Raw genomic sequence first — 23,889 nt, 5'->3', positions numbered from 1 at the left:
AATAAATAAATAATAGTAAGAATTTAATAATAATAATTGGTGAAGTAAGTCATATTTCATATGATGAGATAAGTAAGATTACTTTAAGAATGAATGAATGGATGGATGAAATAAATTGAGAATGTTTGTCATGGTTCTTCTTCATTGTACTTTGTAAACACTTTAAGTTTGAAGAGTTTCTTGAAGTGGATCATATTAGTACATTGTTTGATTGCTTTGCTTAATCCATTCCATAATTTAATTCCACATACTGATATACTGAAGGTCTTAAGTGTTGTACGTGCAAACAAATGTTTTAAATTACGTTTTTCTCTAAGATTATATTTGTCCTCTTTTTTTGAGAAGAATTGTTGTATATTCTTGGGTAGCAGGTTATAGTTTGCTTTGTGCATAATTTTAGCTGTTTGCAAATTCACTATGTCGTGGAATTTCAGTATTTTTGATTCAATAAATAAAGGATTTGTATGTTCTCTATATCCAACATTATGTATTATTCTAACTGATCTTTTTTGTAACACCGTTAATGAATGAAGTGTACTTTTGTAATTATTTCCCCATATTTCTACACAGTAGCTCAGATATGGTAACACTAGTGAGCAGTAGAGAATATGAAGGGATTTTTGGTTTAGAACATGTTTTGCTTTATTCATTATTGACGTGTTTCTTGCAACTTTATGTTGTATATTTTTTACGTGAGATTTCCAGTTCAATTTATCATCAATCATTATACCTAGAAATTTGGTTTCGTTTACTCTTTCAATTTCTATTCCGTCTATTTGTATTTGTGTTTGACTTTCTCTTCTACTGTTACCAAATAGCATTATTTTAGTTTTACTAAGATTCAACGATAGTCTGTTTTTGTCAAACCATCTTTTTAATTTGTTAATTTCTTCTGTTATTATTTGTATTATCTCCTGTGTGTTCTCTCCTGAACAAAACGCTGTTGTATCATCCGCAAATAATACTAACTTTAAATCTTTTGTAACTTTACAAATGTCATTTATATAGAGATTGAATAATTTAGGTCCTAGTATTGATCCCTGAGGTACACCACAGGATATATTTTGCGTTGTAGACGTGTGTTCGCCTAGCTTCACGTATTGTTTCCTGTTCGTTAGATAACTTCTTATCCAGTTTAAGACTAACCCTCTGATGCCATATCGTTCTAGTTTTTTGATTAAAATATTGTGATTAATTGTGTCAAATGCTTTAGTTAGATCCATAAAAACCGCTGCTGCACATTTTTTACTATCTATTGCATTTGTTGGTAGAACATCTGCGGTCCCCTCCAAGGTTTGTCATTGTCCCATTGGGTTGAGTTTTTCCTTGCCCTGATGTGGGATCTGAGCCGAGGATGTCCTTGTGGCTTGTGCAGCCCTTTGAGACACTCGTGATTTAGGGCTATATAAATAAACATTTATTGATTGATTGATTTAAAAAACGATACCACATTTTTTTTAATTGGCAAAACTCTGGCCACTGAGCTGACAGATTTATTTTTGTACGGTAATATCACTGGTAGTTGTTTGTAAGGTGTATTACTGTAAATGAGAAAACGTTATCAACATTTTTTTTTTTCGGTAAAAAATTCTGGCGACTGACCTGCCAGTTCTTTAGCGTAAAGTCTATTGACATTTTTACAGTATACACTTTGATGGATAAATTGCTTTGAAATTATAAGCCAAGCAGATACTTAAATTTTTATTTTTATTTTAACAAATAATACAAGTAAAGTATGTTAATATAATAGCTGTTGCATTATTAGATTATATTAAAGTTTAAAAGATAGTCAAAATGGAAAAAAACAAATACATTTAGTGAGTAAAAATGAACTATTATTATTTCCAGGCTTTTGCTGGCCCTATAAAATGATGTGGCGGGCCAGATATGGCCCCCAGGGCCTTGAGTTTGACACCTGTGATGTAAGCGACTGGAAAGATAGTGTTGTAACAGACACACGTCACTTACAAATGATAAAAATGCCTTTAAACTCGTCGCAACCTGAAACGCAACAATCCTGACGGGTTGGTCATATTTGACAAAGAGTCCATTTTCATCATACCTGAATTCCTGGTTATGAATGAAGAGTACATGCGTGAAAAACTGTTTTATCAGTATTTTATATAAAAGTTTTTGTTATTGTGCTTGGCGGGTGATATTTATCCGAGGAAAGCTATAATGATATGATGAATGACATAACACTGTCAATAATCACAAAACTGTTCACTTCAGACATAATGCCTCTAATTAATGTCAAATTACCACAAAATAGCACAATGATAATGACAGCACCTTTTTAAACGTTTTTGTTTTTTTGTTTTTGGCAAAGTAGCTCTAATAGTGATAAAAAAAAACAAGCACTAGAAATAAATACATACTGAAATACAAGATGATTACCAACATTTTGTTACAAAACAAGCTTATTCACTTTTTTAAGGTTTAAATAAAGTGAATACATTTACATTTGAAATTTTAAGCTATAAAAAAATACGCTTTTCGGCCATTTTTATTTTGTAAAAATAGCTCTGAGAAGAAAATAGGTTGCTTTAGTTTAAAGGCCTACTGAAATGATTTTTTTTATTTAAACGGGAATAGCAGATCCATTCCATGTGTCATACTTGATCATTTTGCGATATTGCCATATTTTTGCTGAAAGGATTTAGTAGAGAAAATCGACGATAAAGTTCGCAACTTTTGCTCGCTGATAAAAAAAAGCCTTGCCTGTACCGGAAGTAGCGTGACGTCACAGGAGCTAGGATTCCTCACAATTCCCCATTGTTTACAATGGAGCGAGAGAGATTCGGACCGAGAAAGCGACGATTACCCCATTAATTTGAGCCAGGATGAAAGATTCGTAGATGAGGAACGTTACAGTGAAGAACTTGAGAGGCAGTGATGGACGTATCTTTTTTTCGCTCTGACCGTAACTTAGGTACAAGTTGGCTCATTGGATTCCACACTCTCCTTTTTCTATTTTGGATCACGGATTTTTATTTTAAACCACCTCGGATACTATATCCTCTTGAAAATGAGAGTCGAGAACGCGAAATGGACATTCAGTGCCTTTTATCTCCACGACAATACATCGGCGAAATGCTTTAGCTACGAGCTAACGTGATAGCATCGTGCTTTAACTGCATATAGAAACAAAAAAAATAAACCCCTGACTGGAAGGATAGATAGAAAATCAACAATACTATTAAACCGTGGACATGTAAATACACGGTTAATGCTTTCCAGGCTGGCGAAGGTTAACAATGCTGTGCTAACGACGCCATTGAAGCTAACTTAGCAACCGGACCGCACAGAGCTATGCTAAAAACATTAGCTCTCCACCTACGCCAGCCAGCCCTCATCTGCTCATCAACACCCGTGCTCACCTGCGTTCCAGCGATCGGCAGAAGGACGAAGGACTTCACCCGATGCGTTTGGCGGCCCAGAGACGTAGGAAGTCAAGGTGAGGTCGGCGGCTAGCGCGGCTAGCGCTCCAACAAAGTCCTCCTGGTTGTGTTGCTGCTAATACACCGATCCCACCTACAACTGTCTTCTTTGCAGCCTTCATTGTTCATTAAACAAATTGCAAAAGATGTCCAGAATACTGTGGAATTATGAAATGAAAACAGAGCTTTTTGTATAGGATTCTACGGGGTACCATAACTTCCGTTACTCTGACTTCGTCACGCGCATACGTCATCATACCGCGACGTTTCAGCCGGATATTTCCCGGGAAATTTTAAATGTCACTTTATAAGTTAACCCGGCCGTATTGGCATGTGTTGCAATGTTAAGATTTCATCATTGATATATAAACTATCAGACTGCGTGGTCGGTAGTAGTGGGTTTCAGTAGGCCTTTAACCTAATTGACAAATGGCTGTATTTGAATACACCTATGAGCACCACGCATGCGCATTTGTATTCCTGCTGCATTCAATCACTCCAAATAGTGTGAGTCAAATGCAAAATAAGTTAGTGTAAACCTCATAAGATAAAATAAAAATTTCATCACACACAAAAACACAGACAGCAATAGTCGTCATGTTCATCAATTACCGGTAATTATTAATTGGTGTTTTTATTTTTGGTTGTACCTTGGTTTCGGTTAAGTCTGTAGTTTAAGCACTTTTCAATAGACGTTATACAACGTTTTCACCGTGTAGCTATTGCAGTTACACGTATGTGTGGATTGATAAAATGTTTTATGATTAAAAACATCATGGCGAGACCAATATCTCCCAAATGAAAAGCAACATTTCCGACAGCACTTGAACGTATCAGGAGCAGAGCACATTGACTGTTCACTTCAGAAACAATGCCTCTATTTAATGTCAAATTACCACAAAATAGCACAATGATAATGACAGCACCTTTTAAGCGTTATATAAACTTTTTTTTATTTTTTATTGTTGCCAAAGTAGCTCCTAATAGTGATAAAAAAACATTCACTAGAAATAAATACATACTGAAATACAAGATGATTACCAACATTTTGTCACAAAACAAGCTTATTCACTTTTTTAAGGTTTAAATACAGTGAATACATTTACATTTTAAGCTATAAAAAATAAGTTTTTCGGCCATTTTTATTTTGTAAAAATAGCTCTGAGAAGAAAATAGGTTGCTTTAGTTTAACCTAATTGACAAATGGCTGTATTTGAATACACCTATGAGCACCACGCATGCGCATTTGTATTCCTGCTGCATTCAAACACTCCAAATAGTGTGCGTCAAATGCAAAATAAGTTAGTGTAAACCTCATAAAATAAAATAAAAATGTCATCACACACATAAACACAGACAGCAATAGTCGATGTGTTCATCAATTAATTATTAATTGGCGTTTTTATTTTTGGTTGTACCTTGGTTTCGGTTAAAGGCCTACTGAAATGAATTTTGTTTTATTTAAACGGGAATAGCAGATCCATTCTATGTGTCATACTTGATCATTTCGCGATATTGCCATATTTTTGCTGAAAGGATTTAGTAGAGAAAATCGACGATAAAGTTTGCAACTTTTGCTCGCTGATAAAAAAAACCTTGCCCCTACCGGAAGTAGCGTGACGTCACAAGCGGTAGTGCTGCTCACAATTCCCTGTTGTTTACAATGGAGCGAGAGATATTCGGAGCGAGAAAGCGACGATTACCCCATTAATTTGAGCGAGGATGAAAGATTTGTGGATGAGGAACGTTAGAGTGACGGACTAGAATGCAGTTCAAGAGATATCTTTTTTCGCTCTGACCGTAACTTAGGTACAAGCTGGCTCATTGGAATCCACACTCTCTCCTTTTTCTATTGTGGATCACGGATTTGTATTTTAAACCACCTCGGATACTATATCCTCTTGAAAATGAGAGTCGAGAAGGCGAAATGGACATTCACAGTGACTTTTATCTCCACGACAATACATCAACGAAGCTCTTTAGCATGAGCTAACGTGATAGCATATGTCTCAAATGCAGATAGAAACAAAATAAATAAATCCCTGACTGGAAGGATAGACAGAAGATCAACAATACTACTATCAGGAGACACCGAACCAAACACTGGACATGTAAATACACGGTTAATGTGTATTCGACGCCTGTCGAAGCCTAGCAATGCTGTTGCTAACGACGCTAACTTAACAACGGGACCTCGTCAGAGCTAATAAAAACATTAGCTCCACCTACTTGGAGTAGAGCACATTTTTTTGGTTTCGGTTAAGTCTGTAATTTAAGCACTTTTCAATAGACTTTATAAAACGTTTTCACCGTGTAGCTATTGCAGTTACACGTATGTGTGGATTGATAAAATGTTTTATGATTAAAAACATCATGGGAGACCAATATTTCCCAAATGGAACACAAAATTTCCGACAGCACTTGAACGTATCAGGAGCAGAGCACATTGACTGTTCACTTCAGACATAATGCCTCTATTTAATGTCAAATTACCACAAAATAGCACAATGATAATGACAGCACCTTTTAAGCGTTATATAAACTTTTTTTTTTAATGTTGCCAAAGTAGCTCTTATAGTGATAAAAAAAACATGCACTAGAAATAAATACATACTGAAATACAAGATAATTACCAACATTTTGTTACAAAACAAGCTTATTCACTTTTTTAAGGTTTAAATAAAGTGAATACTTTTACATTTTAAGCTATAAAAAATATGTTTTTCGGCCATTTTTATTTTGTAAAAATAGCTCTGAGTAGAAAATAGGTTGCTTTAACCTAATTGACAAATGGCTGTATTTGAATACACCTATGAGCACCACGCATGCGCATTTGTATTCCTGCTGCATTCAAACACTCCAAATAGTGTGCGTCAAATGCAAAATAAGTTAGTGCGTGACGTCTAAACCTCATAAAATATATATATTTTTTTCATCACACACATAAACACAGACAGCAATAGTGGTTGTGTTCTTCAATTAATTATTAATTGGCGTTTTTATTTTTGGTTGTACTTTGGTTTCGGTTAAGTCTGTAATTTAAGCACTTTTCAATAGACGTTATAGAACGTTTTCACCGAGTAGCTATTGCAGTTACACGTATGTGTGGATTGATACAATGTTTTATGATTAAAAACATCATGGCGAGACCAATATTTCCCAAATGGAAAGCAACATTTCCGACAGCACTTGAACGTATCAGGAGCAGAGCACATTGACTGTTCACTTCAGACATAATGCCTCTATTTAATGTCAAATTACCACAAAATAGCACAATGATAATGACAGCACCTTTTAAGCATTATATAAACGTTTATTTTTATTTTATTGTTGCCAAAGTAGCTCTAATAGTAATAAAAATAAAACAAGCACTAAAAATAAATACATACTGAAATACAAGATGATTACCAACATTTTGTTACAAAACAAGCTTATTCACTTTTTTAAGGTTTAAATAAAGTGAATACATTTACATTTTAAGCTATAAAAAATACGTTTTTCTGCCATTTTTATTTTGCAAAAACAGCTCTGAGAAGAAAATAGGTTGATTTAACCCAGGGGTCAGCAACCCAAAATGTTGAAAGAGCCATATTGGACCAAAAATACAAAAACTAAATTAAAAGCCATATTACATACAGATAGTGTGTCATGAGATATAAATTGAATTAAGAGGACTTAAAGGAAACTAAATGAGCTCAAATATAGCTACAAATGAGGCATAATGATGCAATATGTACATATAGCTAGCCTAAATAGCATGTTAGCATTGATTAGCTTGCAGTCATGCAGTGACCAAATATGTCTGATTAGTACTCCACACAAGTCAATAACATCAACAAAACTCACCTTTGTGCATTCATGCACAACGTTAAAAGTTTGGTGGACAAAATGAGACAGAAAAAGAAGTGGCATAAAACACGTCCTAGAAAGTCAGAGAAAGTCATACATGTAAACAAACTACGGTGAGTTCAAGGACCGACAAAATTGGTAGGACAAAACGGCGCTGGCCAAATACTCGAATCAGTGAAGCATGTTTAATACAAACAGTGTGCTTTATAACAATTAGGGAGGTTTCTGTCATGTTTGTCCTCCTACAGCAGGGGTGTCCAAAGTGCGCCCCGGGGGCCATTTGCGGCCCGCAGCTAATTGTTTACCGGCCCGCCACACATTCTGGAAATGCTATTGCAAACATTTAAAAAAACATTAAAAGAAGTGGAATGAGGTGAAATCTAACTAGAAAAAGTTGCAATGTTGACACAAAGCTGCCATGCAGGTTTTTTTTTTTTGGTCTTTTTCTTTTTCTTTTTTTGCCATTGCTCCAAAAAAAACAAAAAATCTATGTTATAATGAATTATTGACCTATTCAAGGCTCCAATTATTTCAAATATTTCACTTTAAAATGTTTTATGTGGGAGATATTGCATATATTGTGTGGTTGCCATACAAAAACATCAACATTTTATTTGACAAAAGAGCATAAAACAAACAAAATAATAGTTCAAACGTAAAATGGACCGATATATCTGAAGTTGAGCTCGTAACTTAAGTGTTGAAAGTAAAAAAAAACCTAATAAAAATGTATCACTTTCTGAGTGGGGCACCTTTTGGATCCCAAATATATTTAATGGGATTTTATTTATCTTTTCACTGTGATTACTCAAAAATAATAATGAATTAAAATCAATGGTGTCCTGCATTATTGATATTTTTAAGGCTCTAATTACTTCACATCAAACATTGCTTTCTGAATGTTTTGTGCAGTGGGGGAAATACTGCATATTTCAGTTTTATTATAAAAAAACTAAGTTGTCTTTGACAGAAAAGGCATACAACTTTTTTGTTTTTTTAAACTTTATATCAACCTGAAGTTGATATACTGTAGAGATTTACTGTAAGCGTTAAATAAATAAATGAATAAATAATTTGACTTGTTTTTAACATTTTAATGACTTAGACCCTTTATGGTCCCTGGGAGCCCTTAAGGTAAAAAACAAACAAAATCCATATATTTTGTTATGGTTTGAAAATGAAAAATATCAAAATGGCCCCCGCATGCTTTAATTTTTCCGTGTGCGGCTCTCAGTGGAAAAAGTTTGGACACCCCTGTCCTACAGAAACCATATTAAAACAAAACATATTTTTTTCCCCCTCATCTTTTTCATACATTTTTGAAAAAGCTCCATTGAGCCACTAGGGCGGCGCTAAAGAGCTGCGGGTTGCCGACCCCCTATTTAACCTAATTGACAAATGGCTGTATTTGAATACACCTATGAGCACCACGCATGCGCATTTGTATTCCTGCTGCATTCAATTACTCCAAATAGTGTGCGTAAAATGCAAAATAAGTTAGTGTAAACCTCATATAATAAAATAAAAATGTCATCACACACATAAAGACAGACAGCAATAGTTGTTGTGTTTATCAATTAATTATTAATTGGCATTTTTATTTCTGGTTGTACTCTGGTTTCGGTTAAGTCTGTAATTTAAGCACTTTTCAATAGACTTTATAAAACGTTTTCACCGTGTAGCTATTGCAGTTACACGCATGTGTGGATTGATACAATGTTTTATGATTAAAAACAATACTTCCCAAATGGAAAGCAACATTTCCGACAGCACTTGAACGTCTCAGGAGCAGAGCCTCATTGACTGCGTTAGAGTGTGGAGCTCCGAGTCAGAAGGACGAGCGGCGGCTTACCTGCCCACAAGAGTCCGGGATCGTGAACTCACCGGCCGGGGGACGGGAAAAAAAAGCAAACCGGTCGCTTCTGACTAAAGCAAGTAAAAGGACATTTGAAGTGAGTTTCGAAGGACTTACGCGCGGACCCGAGCAGCAGCAGACATGTTGAGGAAATGATAGCAGAGTGAGAAGTGACTTCCAGGTGGACAAATGGCGTGATTCGCCGTCCGCGGCGCTCATGTTTCCGGGGAAGCGACAGAAAGTTTCACCGGGAAACCAACTCGCTTTGTGACTGCTTTTTTTTTTGTATTTTTTATATATATATCCCAACCCAGCGGCACAGTCCGCCGACATGTCCAACCCCGCGTTGAGGAAGAACCACTGGACCTCCCGGGTGAACGAGTGCTCCGTGTCCAAAGATGCCCGCGGGGACTTGAACGTGCCACTGCGCGGAGGAGCGGAGAACGGAGAGTTCGTTCTGATCGGGCAACCCCAGCAGGATAAAGTGCTTTACAACGGCGGACATTTGTCTGATGGGGAGCTTCTTCTGGAGGTGGAGAACCTTCCCATCTCAGGATTACCTCTGTACGACGTGCAGACGCTCATAAAGAGCTGCAAAGGTCCGGTCAGGTTGAAAACCGTCAGGCAAGGTAAGCGCTCGAAGTGACGTCACAACACACATACAGAACTCCTTCAAACTTTGGTTGTCTTATTGTTGCGCAGGTCTATCTAGGAACACAAGCAGGTGGCGGCTTAGCCTAACTCTGTTCCTCCATATGTAAACTATTGCTTTTCAATTCGGCAATAATTATTCACCTCTAAATCAAACCGTTCATTAAATAAAGTTGAGTTTTATATGGAGGGAGGGAAAGGTGGTCCATTGACAAGCCTTTGTTTAAACTTCACTTTTTACAATGGGGTTAGGTCCTCGCCTTACCTTTACATTCCTCCAATTCTAAATGAGGGAAATAACCCATTAGTGTACAGCAGGGGTGCTCACACTTTTTCTGCAGGCGAGCATACTTTTCAATTGATCAAGTCGCGGGGATCTACCTCATTCATATATATAATTCATATTTACTTATTTATGAAATATATGTTTTTGTTAACAAGTTAAAGGTGTTTAATGATAATGCAAGCATGTTTAACACATATAGTTAATATTGTTAATAAATTAAAGGTGTTTAATGATAATACAAGAATGTTTAATACATATAGTTAATATTGTTAACAAGATAAAGGTGTTTGATGATAATAAAAGCATGTTTAACACATATAGTTAATATTGTTAACAAGTTAAAGGTGTTTAAAGATAATGCAAGCATGTTTAACACATATAGTTAATATTGTTAACAAGTTAAAGGTGTTTGATGATAATACAAGCATGTTTAACACATGTAGTTAATATTGTTAACAAGTTAAAGGTGTTTTAAAGATAATACAAACATGTTTAACACATATAGTTAATATTGTTAACAAGTTAAAGGTGTTTAATGATAATACAAGCATGTTTAACACATATAGATTGCTTTCTTTCATGAAGACAAGAATATAAGTTGGTGTATTACCTGATTCTGATGACTTTCATTGATTGGAATCAGACAGTGGTGTTGATAACGTCCGCATTTTCAAATGGAGGAGAAAAAAAGTCCTCCTTTCTGTCCAATACCACATGAAAGTGGTTGGTTATTGGCATCTTATTTTCCAGCTTCCATACTCCTTTTTATACACTTTACAAGAAACACATTGGCGGCAAACTCCGTAGCTTGCTAGCTTGTGCACGCCAGCTTTCTGAGACTCTTATTTTGTTAGCGCAGGCAGGATGAAGCAGAGCTTTTATTGTGCAACTGTGCAGTCGGTCTTTGGAGTTTTGACGACAGGTACGGCGCCAGAGTCTGTTGAAATAAAAAGTGTTTCTCGCCTTCCTGTCGGTAATTTTTTCTTAATAATGAGCTGGCAGCAGCCAGCGTCATCTCACAAGACCCTCGGGTGCCGTGAATGTCAATCAAGTGACGAAAGTGACGTCATAGTGAAGATTTATGATCGCTCATTTTTAGGACTATTTTTTTAATGCCTGGCTGGCGAACGACTGACACATCCTCTGCGATCGACCGGTAGCTCGCGATCGACGTAATGAGCACCCCTGCCCTATAGACCAGTGGTTCTTAACCTTGTTGGAGGTACCGAACCTCACCAGTTTCATATGCGCATTCACCGAACCCTACTTTAGTGAAAAATAAAATGTTGTTTTTTTTCAAATTCAAGACAAAGTTATATGTTTTTGGTAACACTTTAGTATGGGGAACATATTCCAAGTAACAAAGACTTAATTTAGAGTTTTCTGGACACTAGGGGAACATATTCCAAGTAACAAAGACTTAATTTAGAGTTGTTTGGTTAGGGTTAGAGGGTTAGGGCCAGGGTTAGACGGTTAGGGTTATACTAAGGCCATAAGGCATTAATAAGGAATTAATAATGACTGGTTAAGAGCCAATATGTTACTAATTTGCATGTTAATAAGCAACTAATTAATGGTGAATATGTTCCCCATACTAAAGTGTTACCATGTTTTTTTTACTGGTGCACAAAATGAACCGTGCATGAACATCACCTTGTTCAAACAACAAAACCAACACAGTGCATAAACTCACAACAAATTACACACCTGCAAATCAGTCAGCTGTTGCCGTATCCGCAATACGCAGATAGGGAGAAGTTTTTATTTACACGATGAGTCGGGTGTGTTTTGACCTCCGCCGAACCCCTGAGCCCGACTCACCGAACCCCTAGGGTTCGATCGAACCCAGGTTAAGAACCACTGGCCTAGACAGACACCCTAGACCAGGCGTGTCAAACTCATTTTAGATCATTCATGAAGTTTGGTTCTTTTATGAATTTATTATGGGTCTACTGAAAATGTGACCGAATCTGCTGGGTCAAAAGTATACATACAGCAATGTTAATATTTGCTTACATGTCCCTTGGCAAGTTTCACTGCAATAAGGTGCTTTTGGTAGCCATCCACAAGCTTCTGGTTGAATTTTTGACCACTCCTCTTGACAAAATTGGTGCAGTTCAGCTAAATGTGTTGGTTTTCTGACATGGACTTGTTTCTTCAGCATTGTCCACATGTTTAAGTCAGGACTTTGGTAAGGCCATTCTAAAAATTAAATTCTAGCCTCATTTAGCCATTCCTTTACCACTTTTGATGTGTGTTTGGGGTCATTGTGCTGTTGGAACACCCAACTGCGCTCAGGACCCAACCTATGGGCTGATGATTTTAGCTTGTCCTGAAGAACTTGGAGGTAATCCTCCTTTCTCATTGTCCCAATTACTCTCTGTAAAGCACCAGTTCCATTGGCAGCAAAACAGGCCCAGAGCATAATACTACCACCACTAAGGCTGAAACGACGCGTCGACGTAGTCGACGTCATCGGTTACGTAAATACGTCGACGCCGTTTTTGTGCGTCGACGCGTCGCATAATGACGTCACACTACCGTCATGGCGAAGCGCAAAGCAGACGATCAAAGAAGACGATGCGAGCGGTGCGAGCGAGGGGGGGAAAGCATGCCAATAGTGTGGGAGTATTTCAATAAACGGCCTAATAATGTTGTTGTATGCACACTGTGTCGAGCGGAAATGGCCTATCATAGCAGCACAACGGCTATAAACGAACATTTGAAAAGAAAACCATCAACTAGTCAATCGTCCGCGCGAGCATACGTTGTCATCATTACACAAAAACATGAATGTGTCATTTGTATCTGCTAGGGGTGTAACGGTACGTGTTTTGTATTGAACCGTTTCGGTGCGGGGCTTTCGGTTCGGTACGGCGGTGTACCGAACGAGTTTCTAAGCTAAAGTCTTAACAAGCTGCTTTGCTCCGTCTGCCTCTGTCTCAGCACGCAGCATTGTCCCACCCACACAACCATCTGATTGGTACACACGCAGCATTGTCCCACCCACACAACCATCTGATTGGTACACACGCAGCATTGTCCCACCCACACAACCATCTGATTGGTACACACGCAGCATTATCAGCCAATCAGCAGTGCGTATTCAGAGCGCATGTAGTCACCGCTTCAGCGTGGAGCAGATAGGTGTTTAGCAGGTGAGCATCAGGCAGCAGACTCTCCCCAAATGATAATAAACACCTCCCAGTCAACTACTAGTAACATCACTATGAGCCCGTTGACCTTCTAGAAACTTAAACTGCAGCTCAGCTCGCTCGCAATTCTGGCTTGAGGTGAAGGCTAATTAGCTCTCAGTTCCAGCCACATCGACCCCTTCTGAGCGCCTATTTTCAGCTGCTGGGAATATTGTAAACAAGAAAAGAACCAAAGCATGTAGACATGCTAACCTTTCTTCATTACAACTGTTAGACACTCACTGGAATGAGTAGAATTGGTTATTGTGTACTGTGTTGGACTGGATGTTTATTTTGCACATTTTAAAAGCAATACTTAATGTTTACAGTGCTCCAGAATATTTAGATTGGCACTTTTTTGTATTGGATGTTTATCTTTATTTTTGCACATTTTAGCAAATAAGCAATACTTTCACTTTTGTTGAAATGTTTACACTGTTGTTACAGAATATTTCGTTTTGCACTTTTTTGTATTGGATGTTTATCTTTATTTTTGTACATTTTAAAGCAAAAAAAGCAATACTTTTACTTTTGAAATGCTTATACTATTGCAGAATATTAAGATTTGCACTGGATGTTGACTTTTATATTTGCACATTAAAAAGCAAATAAGCTACTTTTAATTTTGTTAAATGTTAAAAGTTTTAAATGTTTACATTGTTACAGAATATTTAGTCATGTTGTTGTCAATGTTGACTGAGTGGCCATACTTCTTTTTTTTTGTAAATAAAAGCCATGCCTTTTGAAAAAACGGGCCTACATTTATTTTTTCATCTTCATTTTGAATAAAAAAATAATCGGCAAAAGGAAAAAATAATCTATAGATTAATCGAAAAAAATAATCTATAGATTAACCGATTAATCGAAAAAAATAATCTATAGATTAATCGATAGAAAAATAATCGTTAGCTGCAGCCTTAACCACCACCATGCTTGACGGTAGGCATGGTGTTCCTGGGATTAAAGGCCTCACCTTTTCTCCTCCAAACATATTGCTGGGTATTGTGGCCAAAACCGCTCCATTTTTGTTTCATCTGACCACAGAACTTTCCTCCAGAAGGTCTTATCTTTGTCCATGTGATGTCAAAGTGACTGTATATGGAGGGAGGGAAAGGTGGTACATTTACAAGCCTTTGTTTCAGTTTCACTTTTTACAATGGGGTTTGGTCCTCGCCTTACCTACACATTCCCCCAATTCTAAATGAGGAAAATAACCCATTAACATTAACAATAATTAGGGCTGTAAACAAGTTTTTGTATTGCAATTAATCGCAGTTTGTTAAGAATTAACTCAAAATTGATCGTGATTAATCGCCTCGACAGACACTCTAGACCAGGGGTGTCGAACTAATTTTCGATCGAGGGCCACATGGAGAAAAATCTACTCCCAAGTGGGCCTGAAAAACAAAGACAACTCCAGATTGTTTTCTTTGTTTAAAAATAGAACAAGCACATTCTGAAAATGTACAAATCATTGTTTTTTTTTTGTTTTTTTTACACTTACATATTGCAGTTAATAATTTATTTGTCGTTATTTATATTTTCTGAATTATTTATGTGATAATGTTCATCAGTCAACTCATTGGTGTTCATTTTCAATCCATCAAGATACAAAAATGATATCAAAATCAAATTACAGGATGTTATTTATGTAGTTTGATCATTTCCCTCGTCTGATGTACTAACATCGCATGGTTTATTTTGTACATCATCTACAAAGATATAAAGAATTGCTATTGCCACATCCAGTGGACACATTTAGAACAGCTGTTTCTTTCATTCAAAAATTTCAGAAACGTGATACAGTGTGTATGTAGTCAACTTGGTGAAGCCGTTCGAGTGTAGCACTGGTAGTCTGCACCATACTGAAGCAGGATGAGTAACGCCAGCCAAGGATGTTGAAATAATGGTAATTAGTGAAAAGGTCTGTATTTATATAGCGCTTTGCTCTACCTGGAATGATACCCAAAGTGCTTTACATTAAAAATCACACTTACCAATTCGCACACACTGATAGCGGAAGCTATAATCATGTCTAAACGTCAGACATTCATCCATGAAAATATGGAGAAGCTGCTGAGGTTGTGTTTGACAGAGAAGCTGCTGGAAGTAGATACTGCGGTCCAAGCTGTATATTGACTAGGGATGATGTTTGATAAGAAATTATCGAGTTCGAGCCTATTATCGAATCCTCTTATCGAACCGATTCCTTATCGATTCTCTTATCGAGTCCAGATAGGTTGTTGTATATGGAAAAAAACACACAATATTTGGTTTAACAAAAGCTCACTTTTATTATGTAAGAAAAAAATAAAATCTAATAAATAAATATTGACTGTTACCCCCCTAAAAAAATAAAATAAAATAAATAAATATTGACTGCTGTTACCCAAAGTATATTAAGTGGGATTTTTCAGAAAAACAAATATATACAGTAACACAAAAACAACCTGTCTCTGTGATCACTATAGGTGTATAAATAATATTATAATTTTAAATAAAATCAGTCCCTTGGGCACAAAACTGAAAATAATACAGCTCTCCAAAAACTGCACTTCTGCTGCTATTTGACATAACTGTTTGTTATGATGCTTTGACATTTTTGCACTTTATTTCTTTGTTGAAAGAAAATTCTATGAAGAGAAAAGTTGTTTGCAAATGTGGTTACAATGTTAAAAAATGAAAAGTTAAAGCTAAAAAATACACTTTATTGAGTTAAAATCTTTCTTTATAGGGGGTAAGATGTGATGTTATGAGCTAGGGAAAATAAAAACTACACTACCCAGCATGCAACGGGAGTGACGAGCATGCGCGGTAGTCCCGAAAAGTGTTGTTGCATGTCACCACCCGGCAGCTAAGAATGAGGTTATGAGCACGCTGTGAAAGTAAACGTCAAGAACTCAGCCAACACGCCTCGTCTGCATTATTTATAATTAGACAGACAACACATATACAGTGTGATTTTGTTTTGTTTACAAGGAAAGAAAAACAAAAGTTAAAAAAGGGAGATGTGTTGTGTATATATGTATGTGCTGCGGTTGCTTTAAGAATGTTGCGACAGCTGCCGTAAAGGAGGTGCGTTGCTAGCCTGGTTGCTATGTTTCCGGTTGGTCGTAAAAGTGTTCGTCATGTGTTTGTACCCTGCTCAAATTTCTCAGTAAAGTTATTCATTGGATTATACCTTTTGTTTTGAACTTTATTACACCTTGGAGCGCTTTTCCAGTCCATTTTTTTCCTGCTTTCGCTATCTGCGCCTAATGACTGAGCTACGTGACATCCTTTCTTGTGATGTCACACGGAGCATTTCTGGTCGGGACGGGATTCCAGGGATTCGAATAAAGAACCAACTCTTTTTCTTTACTATAGTGGTCTCGATAACGGGTACCGGTTGTCAAAAAGGGATTTGAGTCCGAGGACTCGGTTCTTTTCTTATCGAACAACCGGGAAAACCGGTTTCGAGTATCATCCCTAATATTGACATTACATTACTTCATAAAACTACTGTAGTTGTTGGTAGTACATTCTTTTGCAGGCCTGGGCAATTATTTTCACTCGGGGGGCCAAATTTAGAGAAAAAAATGTGTCTGGGTATGTCTGTTTTTAGGAACACTAATACAAAACCTCACAATAATGTCTGATTGAAAGCTAAAAATGTTATGACAGACCGCATTAAAAAACGGAATGGAATTTTACATTTTACTGAATGAGACACCCAGAATGTACATGAAAATAAAGAATGTGTGATTTACAAGATTAACTATGAACGATAAAACACTGAATATTGACAACATATGAACGTCACACAACCTCTCCATCCACATATTTTACAATCAAGCGAAATGCAACAAAAATGCAACAAACACAGTGAAATATGAACACGAAGGGTATAAAATAAACCCACCTACAATCTGATACATCTGATATATCACTAAGCTTTAGAACTTTCTTGTAAAAATCTCCTTCCGCGTCTGTCCCTGACACCCGCATTTCAGGCTCGCTCTGGAAACGCTCCCCACCCACACTGCTTGGTGCCTCTTCTGAGCTGCTGTAACTTAGATGACCATAGTAACTAATTAGATTACCATAGTAACTAATTATATTAACATAGTAACTAGTATATCATGCAAAAGCGCAGATTCCAAACATTGAAATACTTTGTATAGTTCAAGACTTACGGTCATTTGAAAACATCACTGCACATCATAATGGCAGCTACACTTTCCATCGTAAAGATGTAAAAAAATTATTTGGGAATGTCCGGCGGGCCAGATTGAAAAGCTTAACGGGCCTTAATTTGCCCAGGATTGCTCTATTGTATTGTTTTTTATGCAATATTAATTATTTAAAAGTTTATTTTTATTTTTCAAAGGCATGTTACACATTAAAATGGTGTTCTTTTGGTGAGCCAAAAATTGATTTCAATTACTTTCAACGGGAGACCCTGATTTGAGATATATGTTTTTTTGCAGTTGATTATTTTAGGTGAAATTGTTATTTGATATCATTAATATTGCCTTTGTCATTGCTACATGCTTTGCTTGCGCACGCTAGTTGGTGGCGAGACTTGTCACATTTTTTAGCAGCTCGCAAGAATGGGAGCATCCGGCCAGCTTGGCTGGTCTGACTTGTTCATGGTCATCTCGACCCAGCAGGGCCCAGTGGGTTTGAGACTGAGCCGCTCTGACAGGTTCCTAGCAAAGCGTGGCAGACTGCTACTCTTTTACGTTTCTCCGAGCGAACCGCACTTTCTAAACAAGTGAAGTGCTAAATTGTTGTGTTGTTGCTCAGTTCAGCCCTTCGGTCGTAGATGGAGAGACCACAGAAACTTTGTAGACCATCTATGGACTTGGAACACTTGATAACATGTTGCTTAGAAATCACTTTCTGAAAACAGCAGCTTTCTCCTTTCAGAGAATTTAAACATGTTTCTACATTTACCTATTAGACCAGACCTGGGAAAATTAAGAACGTTAAGCTTTTACCATTAATTGATTAACGTGGACCCCGACTTAAACAAGTTGAAACACTTATTTGGGTGTTACCACTTAGTGGTCAATTGTACGGAATATGTACTGTACTGTGCAATCTACTATTAAAAGTTTCAATCAATCAATCAATCAATTCAATCTGGCCCGCCGGACATTCCCAAATAATTTTTTTAGATCTTTAAGATGGAAACTGTAGCTGCCATTATGATGTGTAGTGACGTTTTCAAATTACTGTAAGTCTTGAATTAGACCAGTGTTTTTCAAACACTGTGCCGTGAGATATTGTTTGGTGTGCCGTGGGGAACTATGCAACTTCACCTAATTGGTCCAAAAAATATTTTTTGCCAATCAATAATTATAATCTGCAAATAATGTGCCGTTGCTTAGTGTCTGTGTTGTGTAAAACTCTGCAGGGTAGCCACGTAATACTCCATGTCAGTAGGTGGCAGTAGGTAGTTATGTGCTTTGTAAAAGTCGGAATGTGTCGGGTGAGACGAGGATGGTTTGTTGTGATCCCAATATGCAGACCACAGTGGGAGGCAGGGTGCAGGTAAAAAGGTATGTAATGCGTCCATGATAATGTTCCTTGGATGGCAACATATGTATATTGCTCCAAAACCTGTATATACCTTCGAACGTTAAGTATCTTGTCTTTGCAGTCTATTCAATTGAATATAAGTTGAAAAGGTTTTGCAAATCATCGTATTCTGTTTTTATTTACGATTTACACAACGTGCCAACTTCACTGGTTATGGGTTTTGTACAGTCTATTAATATTATTTATTATTACTGGCTGGCGGTATGGTATCCTACTCAGTTCAGTGGTCCTTGAAACACCTCGCTCTTGTCCTCCTCTGAGTATAGATCGATCACTTTGTTTGTAGGTTCAATGTGCACAATTGAAAGGCTTAGTTGCTGAGACAGCAATGTATTTATACAGCATACGTTCAGAATGAGGTATGTCCTTGCCTACTAGGGAAAGACGTTAATGTCTCTTTGTTTTCATGTTAGCATTTACGCTAGGGAGTTGCACCAGTCCGCCGGTGAGTTTGTCAAAGTGCAGTTATCAGTCAGGGTTTTTCATTTAGTTTTTAAACAGTAATACTAACTGTTGGTAGCTTTACTGAGATTATCATTAAAACCGTTTAAAGAAGAATTCTCCACTTTGCGCCAAAAACAAGACAACATTCATACATTTAGAAACCATAAACTCACTTCTGACATGTTTTTAAGTTTATTATGAACATTTAACACTTTTTGTTGGATAAAATTGGTCCTATCCCTACTATTTAAGTCTCAAGACAGACTGAGACCTCTTTTTCACCTTGGCTACATATTGTTTTTGTGCTCGTCTTTAGCAGGCCAGTCTTAGGTCTTTTGGAATGTGGACAAATTAATACTATCAAAATTGTCTCGTATTCCTATTGAGGAAAATTGATTTGGGGATATACAGTACAGGCCAAAAGTTTGGACACACCTTCTCATTTCAATGTGTTTCCTTTATTTTCATGACTATTTACATTGTAGATTGTCACTGAAGGCATCAAAACTATGACACCTGTGAAGTGAAAACCATTTCAGGTGACTACCTCTTGAAGCTCATCGAGAGAATGCCAAGCGTGAGCAAAGGGTGGCTATTTTGAAGAAACTACCATATAAAACATGTTTTTTAAGTTATTTCACCCTTTTTTGTTAAGTACATAACTCCACATAAATAAATGATAAATGGGTTGTACTTGTATAGCGCTTTTCTACCTTCAAGGTACTCAAAGCGCTTTGACAGTATTTCCACATTCACCCATTCACACACACATTCACACACTGATGGCGGGAGCTGCCATGCAAGGCGCTAACCAGCAGCCATCAGAGGCAAAGGACACAACGGACGTGACTAGGAAGGTAGAAGGTGGGAATTGAACCCCAGTAACCAGCAACACTCCGATTGCTGGCACAGCCACTCTACCAACTTCGCCACGCCACATGTGTTCATTCAAAGTTTTGATGCCTTCAGTGACAATCTACAATGTAAATAGTCATGAAAATAAAGAAAACCCATTGAAATGAGAAGGTGTGTCCAAACTTTTGGCCTGTACTGTATATGCGCCAAAAACAAGACAACATTCATACATTTAGAAACCATAAACTCACTTCTGACATGTTTTTAAGTTTACTATGAACATTTAACACTTTTTGTTGGAAAAAATTGGTCCTTTCCCTACTATTTAAAGCCGCTAACATCACACACTTCACCCGGCCAAGTCTCATGACAGACTGAGACCTCTTTTTCACCTTGGCTACATATTGTTTTTGTGCTCGTCTTTAGCAGGCCAGTAATCAGAAATCAGAGCAAAGGGTGGCTATTTTGAAGAAACTAGAATATAAAACATGTTTTTTTAGTTATTTAACCTTTTTTTGTTAAGTACATAACTCCACATGTGTTCATTCAAAGTTTTGATGCCTTCAGTGACAATCTACAAGGTAAATAGTCATGAAAATAAAGACTTTGAATGAGGAGAAGGTGTGTCCAAACTTTTGGCCTGTACTGTATATCGTTATCGTTTTATTGCCCAGCCCTAGTTGCAAATATGCAGTTTGCTCTCCAACTTGTTCACCATCATCAGTTAGTGTTGACTGAGCTTAGTGATTGTGCAAGCGTACAGTAAAGTCAGGAAGAGGTACAGTAGCTGCAGTCAAAAGTTTCATCCTATCGCACAGCTGCTACTCCTTTCACCATCTGGGAATGTCTGGTGTCACCGGCATACAACAATCACGTGATCTCATTCCATTTGATAGTTTTAATAATTTACGCTGTCTGGGAATTTCCCTCCCTAATCGGTTTTAATTGGGAAAATATGCTTTGCTACAAGGGCCATCTGTAAAATCAGGTTGACCTAATTTTTACCGGAGAACGTGTGCCAGTTTGTCACTTTAATCAAGTGTGATGTGAGCAGGGAATATGTCGGTCGTGGCTCCGTACTGTTCCAGAAGCTCTGTTACTATCCATTGCCAGCTGTAGTCGTAGAATTATGAAGGTGTGATGTTAGGTCCGACACATGCAGGCTCTGTGTGCTGCTGAAGAGAAGCCCATTTGACTGTGTATTGATCCTGCAAAGCTATGGTTGGGTTATGTAATTGGGGAGCAGCTGATCTCATCTCATTCTGTGCTTTCAGGTTATGTGCTTGTGTCACATAAAGTAATGATAGGCACATTCATATCATGTCAAGCTATAAACCCATTCATACTATGTACCGTATTTTCCGGACTATAGGGCACACTGGATTATAAGGCGCATTAAAGGCCTACTGAAACCCACTACTACCGACCACGCAGTCTGATAGTTTATATATCAATGATGAAATCTTAACATTGCAACACATGCCAATACGGCCGGGTTAACTTTTAAAGTGCAATTTTAAATTTCCCGCTAAACTTCCGGTTGGAAACGTCTATGTATGATGACGTATGCGCGTGACGTCACGACGGCAACAGAAGTATTCGGACCCAATGTGTCACCATACAAACTGCTCTGTTTTCATCGAACAATTCCACAGTATTCTGGACATCTGTGTTGGTGAATCTTTTGCAATTTGTTTAATGGACAATGGAGACTGCAAGTAAGAAAGTTGTAGGTGCGATCGGTGTATTAGCAGCGGACTACAGCAACACAATCAGGAGGTTGTGTTGTGTTTGAGCTGGATACAAGACGCACTACCGTGAGTACAGCTTTGGCTTCCAAACATTTGATCGCTTGCCCGTACGAGCGTGTCGCTATGTGCATGTTATGTACGTAACTTTGGGGAAATATATGTTTCTTGCCGACTCTGATGGCGGCCGGGGTGTCGTCGAAAGCTACAACGCCCGCCGCCGCTCCGTAGTTAGATTCAATTGTTAAGCTTTGCCAAGCTGGAAATTATTAACCGTGTATTTACATGTTCATGGTTTAATAGTATTGTTGATCTTCTGTCTATCCTTCCAGTCAGGGTTTTTTAAAATTTTGTTTCTATCTGCATTTGAGCCTGATGCTATCACGTTAGCTCCGTAGCTAAGTTAGTTAGCTTCAATTGTTAAACTTCGCCAAGCTGGAAATTATTAACCGTGTATTTACATGTTCATGGTTTAATAGTATTGTTGATCTTCTGTCTATCCTTCCAGTCAGGGTTTTTTAAAATTTTGTTTCTATCTGCATTTGAGCCCGATGCTATCACGTTAGCTCCGTAGCTAAAGTGCGTCAACGATGTATTGTCGTGGAGATAAAAGTCACTGTGAATGTCCATTTCGCGTTCTCGACTCTCATTTTCAAGAGGATATAGTATCCGAGGTGGTTTAAAATACAAATCCGTGATCCACAATAGAAAAAGGAGAGTGTGTGGAATCCAATGAGACCTTGTACCTAAGTTACGGTCAGAGCGAAAAAAGATACACCTTGCACTGCCTCTCTAGTCCTTCACTCTAACGTTCCTCATCCACGAATCTTTCATCCTCGCTCAAATTAATGGGGTAATCGTCACTTTCTCGGTCCGAATCTCTTTCGCTCCATTGTAAACAACGGGGAATTGTGAGGAATCCTTCCTCCTGTGACGTCACGCTACTTCCGGTATAGGCAAGGCTTTTTTTAATCAGCGACCAAACGTTGCGAACTTTATCGTCGTTGTTCTATACTAAATCCTTTCAGCAAAAATATGGCAATATCGCGAAATGATCAAGTATGACACATAGAATGGATCTGCTATCCCCGTTTAAATAAAAAAAATTCATTTCAGTAGGCCTTTAAAGGAGTCATATTATTTTTTTCTAAATGTAAAAGACTTCCTTGTGGTCTACATAACATGTAATGGTGGTTCTTTGGTCAAAATGTTGCATAGATGATGTTTTACAGATCATCTTCAAGCCGCTTTCTGACAGTCGCTTCAGGATGCGCCGTTTTGTGGGCGGTCTTATTTACGTGGCTCACCTCCGGCAGCGTCTTATCCCGGTCATCTTTGTTGTAGCGGTGTAGCGTGCAAGGACGGGAGTGGAAGAAGTGTCAAAAGATGGAGCTAACTGTTTTAATGACATTCACACTTTACTGGCGAAGTTGGTAGAGTGGCTGTGCCAGCAATCGGAGTGTTGCTGGTTACTGGGGTTCAATTCCCACCTTCTACCTTCCTAGTCATGTCCGTTGTGTCCTTGGGCAAGACACTTCACCCTTTGCCTCTGATGGCTGCTGGTAGCGCCTTGCATGGCAGCTCCCGCCATCAGTGTGTGAATGTGTGTGTGAATGGGTAAATGTGGAAATACTGTCAAAGCGCTTTGAGTACCTAGAAGGTAGAAAAGCGCTATACAAGTACAACCCATTTATCATTTATCATTTACTTTATATTCGAAATGGCAACAGCGGAGGATGAATGTCCCATAACAAGAAGATAGAGAAAAAGACGAACCTTATCGGCTACCGGACTGCAAAGGCGGAGGCGCGCAATTTTTCAGGACTTATGCAGATCCCAAATACAGATCAGCAGGTACCAAAAGTTAAGAAAAGTTGCTTTTGCATAATATTGCAAAACAAAACGCCAGATAATATGTCTTACCTTATACACACATCATAATAATACTCCTATGTTGAAGCACAGTACAATCCATCAAGCG

The 23,889-nt window shown here is 37.8% G+C and overlaps 1 protein-coding gene across 6 annotated transcripts in view; it reads left to right on the top strand.

Annotated features, from left to right (window-relative positions):
• Positions 1 to 9,067: 9,067 nt before the first annotated feature.
• The window catches only part of magi1b (membrane associated guanylate kinase, WW and PDZ domain containing 1b), a 430,901-nt gene continuing 416,079 nt past the window's right edge, over positions 9,068 to 23,889 (top strand). For 4 of the 6 annotated variants that reach the window (XM_062044599.1, XM_062044611.1, XM_062044591.1 and 1 more), the window contains exon 1: positions 9,069 to 9,773. In XM_062044599.1, the coding sequence (XP_061900583.1) occupies positions 9,476 to 9,773 (298 nt within the window). In that variant the 5' untranslated portion in view covers positions 9,069 to 9,475. Of the gene's footprint in view, positions 9,774 to 23,889 lie in introns of all 6 variants that reach the window. The other 2 variants (XM_062044639.1, XM_062044630.1) reach the window with 2 other exon arrangements.

This window comes from Entelurus aequoreus, linkage group LG01 (assembly GCF_033978785.1).
Source record: "Entelurus aequoreus isolate RoL-2023_Sb linkage group LG01, RoL_Eaeq_v1.1, whole genome shotgun sequence".
Classification (NCBI taxonomy): domain Eukaryota; kingdom Metazoa; phylum Chordata; class Actinopteri; order Syngnathiformes; family Syngnathidae; genus Entelurus; species Entelurus aequoreus.
Note: the sequence above shows the minus strand (reverse complement) of the source record. Positions and strands in the feature narration are given on the sequence as shown.